The sequence below is a fragment of the Syzygium oleosum genome, unplaced genomic scaffold, assembly GCF_021117445.2.
Source record: "Syzygium oleosum isolate NSW1041296 unplaced genomic scaffold, Sole_v2.1 Sole_v2.11, whole genome shotgun sequence".
NCBI classification, from domain to species: Eukaryota; Viridiplantae; Streptophyta; class Magnoliopsida; order Myrtales; family Myrtaceae; genus Syzygium; species Syzygium oleosum.
Genome location: NW_026607495.1, coordinates 11,089,403 through 11,095,646, shown reverse-complemented (window position 1 = coordinate 11,095,646; position 6,244 = coordinate 11,089,403). Strand labels below are relative to the sequence as shown.

At 39.8% G+C, this 6,244-nt stretch overlaps 1 protein-coding gene across 1 annotated transcript; it reads left to right on the top strand.

Annotated features, from left to right (window-relative positions):
* Positions 1-625: 625 nt before the first annotated feature.
* Positions 626-5,493, top strand: LOC115662900 (glutamate receptor 2.9-like). Its single transcript, XM_030584986.2, has 5 exons — positions 626-995; positions 2,237-3,492; positions 3,791-4,100; positions 4,191-4,588; positions 5,149-5,493. The coding sequence occupies exons 1-5, from the start codon at positions 689-691 to the stop codon at positions 5,449-5,451; spliced, it is 2,574 nt and encodes an 857-aa protein (XP_030440846.1). The 5' UTR covers positions 626-688; the 3' UTR covers positions 5,452-5,493.
* Positions 5,494-6,244: the final 751 nt, after the last annotated feature.

Below are 6,244 nucleotides of genomic sequence, written 5' to 3'. Positions count from 1 at the left end.
AGGCTTGCCCTCGCCTGGCCGGGCCTCGCCTTTGATGGGCGACGATGACCCTGGCCCAGGCGAGGCTAGCCCACCTAGCCATAGCTGGTGGCCAGTCACCAGCAAAACGAAGAAGAAAGGAAAAAATAAAATAAATAAATAAAATCAGAAAAATTCAAAAACAATATTAAAATTAGTATTAAAAATTCTCCATGTCAGCGCTGGCGGTGTCACGTAAACTGATCGGTGTCCACATCAGTAATTATCTGGCCAAAATTAGCCAGAAGAACTGCATTGACACTAAATCAAAAGGTTTATGACTAAATTGGCATAAATGAGGTTTACGACTTTTTAAACACTTTTCCCCAAAAATTTGCATGCAACCATTTTTCTATCCTTATTTTCTTGGAAAATCACTTCCTTCACACTTGCGCGTACCTCTCTTTCTCTTCTCTCTCTTTCCACAATAAATTTGGTGGAATTGTGTCCCGTATATGACAAACAAAGCAATTATTTGCCAAAGCAATATAGTTCAACACTTGTTTCTCTCTTCACACTTGCGCGTACCTCTCTTTCTCTTCTCTCTCTTTCCACTATAAATTTAATTGGTGGAATTGAGTCCCGTATATGACAAACAAAGCAATTATTTGCCAAAGCAATATAGTTCAACACTTGTTTCAGTTTCTGAGGAGTTTTTAAGGTTTTCGAGATGGGGTTTCACCGAAGCTCGTTTAGCAGAAGTAGAAGACACATTTTGTCCATTTTGAAGCTGCTTCTCTTGCTCTCGCCGCTCCTAGTCCCGAACTACTCCAGTGCAGCCACCAAAGCCATAGATGAGAGGAAAGCTTTCGAAGTGGGCGTGATTCTTGATTTGGATTCCCGTCTCGGTGACCAAATGCGTATGGCAATCGAAATAGCATGCCAAGACGTGAACAGCATCTCATCATCGGGAAGTCATTACATAAAGCCACATTACGTAAACTCACACGCAAAGGCCCTTCGATCAATTTTGGCCGGTTAGTCATTCATTGCCCTTCCTCAATTTGGTAACTGCAGCCTGCAATAATTTCTGCTTTGTTTGTTGGAAACATTTTAGTTGCCGCATGCAGTAATGAAAAACCACCCCAAGTCTGCTTTGAGATTAAATACCTATTGTTATTTTTTTTCTCAAATTTTCTCCATGTGCTGAATGTTTACTAAAAGTTGTACAATTAGTAATATTGCTACGCAATGAGACCCCCACAGAATGCAGTTGTGTATTTAAGATACCAAATGATTATGTTAAATCATTCACTAAAAACGTTACGGATGAACTGTTGGGGAAATTTGATTGCTGATGAAGATAGAGAAGTAGTAATAGATCCTTGATACTTTGATGCGTGATGACGATCACTGTTCTTAAGGTATTATTTGCCCTCACTATTGTTGCTACCGGGTTTAGAACAAATATACCTCCATGATATACACCAAAGCTGCACAGAAATCAATCCGAAATTGCATGCAACGGTCCTGTTTCATAGGCCATGATTTTTTATTCGTCCAAATGGATTTAACTTGTGTATAAAAAGAGAAGAAAAGAGGGTTCTGAAGAAATTGTAATTATAAACCGTTGTGGTTATAATAAATAATGAGCGATTTGATCTCTATTCATAGACAACCAATCAACACAATTCTTGGGAATAGGTACATTATCCTTAACTATGACCACTCTTCATGTTAAGAATAACTTTCTTTTATAACCACCGATAACCTCTTTTTAGAATGAAAAGTCACCTCTTTTCATAACTAAGAGTCACATCTTCTCTTAATTAAGAGTCACATCTTTTATGATAACAAACTATTTCAACATAAACTGCTCGATTCATTTACAATTTCTTGCAGAAAAACTAGTAACTATTTCTTAATTCCAATTTTTTTCTTGGTCAAATCTTAGTTCCAATTACATGATTATCTCGATCGATATTCCATGCAAAAAATGGGTTTTCGCTAATAATCCATATAGACCGAATAGTAGTCGATTTACGTTGTGGATCCATAACCGAGAGATTCAGCTTTTGCACGCACGGTTGTGATAACACCAGCATATTGATGTTCTTCCTTGTAAACATGTGTCTCCCATAATGAACGGATAGCTGCAACAGTCTCTTCCCAATTAATTGGGGTAAATAAGCGATATCAATAGAAGAAATTGGCAAAGAAGATTGCCTTGAATACTGAAGTTACAATGGATTAATTTCCCTTTTTATTCTTTTAACAGCTGAAAAGCTGATCAGAAGGAAGAATGTGCAAGTTATTATCGGCTTGGAAACATGGGAGGGTGCAACTTTAGTAGCCGAAATTGCTAATCAATCTCAGGTGCCAGTCATATCCTTTGCGAGAGACCACGTGACCCCGCCATTGATGCCGGAAACTCTATGGCCTTCACTGTTTCGAATGAGTACCGATGAATCCGACCAAATTAAATGCATTGTAGATATAGTTAGTTTTTATAACAGACAAAGAGTATCAATAATATATGAGGCGGAGGCATACGATACTACGTACTCCATGCTGTTAAATTCTTTGTTGGAGGAGCTTGGAAAAATCGGCTCGGCAATAGAGGACCAGCTGATTCTTCAAGCATTTTCATCTCCGACCAGAGCAGAAGTGTCTTTGGAAGAGAAATTAATGAAGCTGAAGGGAAAGGTATCTCCGATCTTTATTGTTTTAGGAATGTCATCGCAGGGAAGCGCATATTTTCTCAAAGAAGCAAAGATCATGGGACTCTTCTACGAAGATTCAATTTGGATCTTCGCTGAAAAACCCTTCACCAATCTCTTAACTTCAGTAGAGCATTCAGGAAACTTCTCGACCGTTGAAGGCGTGATAGGAGTAATCACCTACCGTCCCCAAAACCAGGCATATAGAGAATTCAGATCCAAATTCTTGAATACGTTCCATCACAAGTATGGAGAGAACTTCAATTTCGAGCCAGGAATCGATGCTGTTCGAGCATACGATTGCATTAAGACCATTAAAAATGCCATAGATGCAGTGCCGAGCCATGATATTATGCCTGAGTTTTTGCTTGATAGAATATCGCGCACTAGACTCATGGGTTTGAGCGGGGCAATACAATTTGAGAAAGGCCAGTTGGCACATCGACCCAGATTCCAACTTGTGAGCGTTAATGGAAATGAATATAGAGAGCTTAAGCTTTGGTCTCCCGATTTCGGCATCTCGAGAAGCTTTGTACCGAAACAAAGTTCAAGAAGAAACGCGGTCGCAATTTCAGACGTATTGAAGACCCAAGAAGGACAGACTTCTAGTGAGTCGCAATTCGTTATCGGAGTTCCCCGTAAAACTCCCTTTGATAAGTTTGTGAAGAAGGAAGTGAACAGCACAACCAATAAAGAAAAGTACATCGGCTTTTGCATAGATGTTTTCGAGAAGGCTGTTCCTGCTGATTTTAATTATGTTTTTGTCAGTCACGACGGAACATATGACGAGTTGGTGAACAAAGTTCATGATAAGGTACGGTACCACATCATCTCTGTTAGTCCATGATTATTGCATTATTGCATTATAGAATATCAACTATTACTTTCTCTGATACATAAACCATCAGAGCCTGAATAAACTAAACCAAGCAACAAGTTCATTTTACATAGATATCAATTTTCACTCACAAGATTGTATCACTTTGCATTAATAGACCGTCAAAGTCTCACATCCTGTTGATACTAATGTTCTGCTTCGATGGTGCAATTTCGGTACCAATTTCTAAAGTGGATTGCTTTGATGTTGTTCCGTATTATGACATTGATGGAAGACCTACAACGCTGCGGTCGGTGACATAACTATTCGGGCCAGTCGCTCACAGTATGTTGAGTTCACACAACCGTTCATGGGATCAGGCCTTTCAGTGATAGTCCCAGCAAAACCGGACAGAGACAAGGCATTGATCTTCATGGAGCCTTTCACTCCAACAATGTGGGTTGCCTCTGGAGGCATCCTTATATACACAATGTTGGTAGTTTGGTTCTTGGAGCATCCGATCAATCCAGAATTCGGAGGACCTTGGATGAATCAGCTCTCAACTTCTCTTTGGTTCACTTTCTCCTCTCTCTTCTTTGCTCATAGTAAGTAACATCCCTCTGGTGATTATAGTCCATGCACTCTATTTGGCCCAAACTTTTGACATAAAACACATGTATTGCTGACTTTTGCAGAGGAGAGAGTCCATCGCAACTTCACCCGAATCGTGCTGGTGATTTGGTTCTTTGTAGCATTGATCTTGACACAGAGTTACACGGCCGGCCTCACCTCGATGCTCACTATCCCGGAGTTCAAATCGACTGTGACCACCATGGAATGGCTGAGAATTTCTAAAGCAAGAGTGGGTTGTGACGCCGATGGTTTCGTTTGTGGCTATTTGAATAACACGTTGGACTTCTCGAATGATGTCATCGTCCCCATAAGAGACGCTTGGAACTATGGAGAAGAATTCAGAAAAGGCAACATCGCCGCTCTTTTTCTGGAGTACCCATACGTGAGACCCTTCTTCGCTCAGTATTGCGATGGATATTTGACCATTGGTGATGGCTACGGATTTGGCGGTTTAGCCTTTGTGAGTATAATCCAGTTAATCTATGTGAGCTTTATTGTTTAGAGTGTTAATAGCATCCCGAGTTTGTGTTTTGCATCTCTTTAGGCTAGGTTTAAAAGAAAAGGGGGCTTGAGAACTAAAATATCACACTAAATCCCAACAGAGTATGACATAGGGTGTGGACTGATATATAAACAGAATCCCACTTAGCACTTGAATATTCCTTTTAGGGAACGATTCGATCCACGTGTTTCGAGTTGAATTCACAAAAATGGTGTAGAGGGAATCGAAACTCGAGGATGAACCCCCTCGGTTTTTATCCAAATTACACTTACTTGAGTATTAGCTTGCGAATCAGGTATTGATAAAGTGGCACCAAATTACTTGCCGCTACAGAAGCAGGACGCATCCAAATCCCCAAGTGAGAGCACCAGGAATGATATTTGACCACCAAAATTCCCTTGGGTTACTATAGCCAAAAAGACAAAAAAGAAAGGAATTGGACGAACTTTAGTTAGCTACTAGTGGTTATGCAATTGCTCTTCCTTGTCACTAAACTCTCCTTTCCTGCCCATGTGCAGGTGTTCCCAAATGACTCTCCACTGGCTGCAAATTTCTCTAGGGCCATTTTGGAGCTTTCAGAGAGCCGTGAGATGAAAAGATTAGAGGACAAGTGGTTCTCTCTTGAGTGTACGATGAGGAACTTCACCAACGAGACACGGAAGTTGGGCCTCAACAGCTTCTGGGCACTCTATGCTTCCACCATCACCACTTCCACGGGTTGTTTGCTCTTTGCCTGTCTTTGCACAAGAAGGAATCGTCAGGATCATGAACAACAAAGCACTGGCGACAGCATGAGCGTCACGGAGATCACTATGTTGTAGTGTAAATCAATGTGCAGTGGCATAGTTTTAGGCTCGATGATAAAGGGGAACACATTCTTCGTGAATCTTGATCAATTCAAAAGCTGAATCTTCTTACACATTATGTGTAAAGTGCCTTCTTGAGCTGGTACACGTTGTTGATCCTGTTTGGATCTTTGCATCGTTGCTCTACAAACATTTGATTTTTGAATCATGATCTAATCTGTACTCATTTGCCAATATCTCTAAGGATTTGATCTTTAGGTTGACTTGAGTTGTATCTTCAATCCTTTGGTAATGCGCAGATTTCAAACTTGATGCTTCAGGTTGCTAATCTTGATAGATATCATCAGTTGGTACAGGCAGTAGCACTCGTTCTTTATTAACATCAGCTTGTGCACCTGTCAACTTATCTTCGAACTTTATGTTTGTCGGTTCTTCCGCTCCCAACATTGTCATCAATATTTTTGACAATATAACACTTGCAACCAAATACACAAAAGCATGCAATGGTTGCTTTCAACATCAGGAGGTTTTCCTCAAGCAAAAAGAATCTCAAATGCAATGAGAATATACCATATAGTGCTAGCATCATTTGTAAAAGGAAATGTTGATAATTCTATCATATAAAAGAATTACACATGCCATGTCTTGCAATAAGTGCATGTAATTCCTTTTATTTACAAGAAATAATATAATTATGAATCATGTATAATCATAAATAATTCAGCAAGTATCATCAAGAATCATGATAAATCTATCAAAAGATTTGCAAGGCAAGCTAGAGGATATACATGAAACTTTGATACTCTTA

What these genes read in the sequence shown, in the direction of transcription:
- LOC115662900 (XM_030584986.2), top strand. Translation starts at nt 689, where the DNA reads ATGGGGTTTCACCGAAGCTCGTTTAGCAGAAGTAGAAGACACATTTTG. An exon ending in CCTTCGATCAATTTTGGCCG is followed by an intron (nt 996 to 2,236) that starts GTTAGTCATTCA and finishes TTCTTTTAACAG; the next exon opens with CTGAAAAGCTGATCAGAAGG. An exon ending in CTCTCTCTTCTTTGCTCATA is followed by an intron (nt 4,101 to 4,190) that starts GTAAGTAACATC and finishes TGACTTTTGCAG; the next exon opens with AGGAGAGAGTCCATCGCAAC.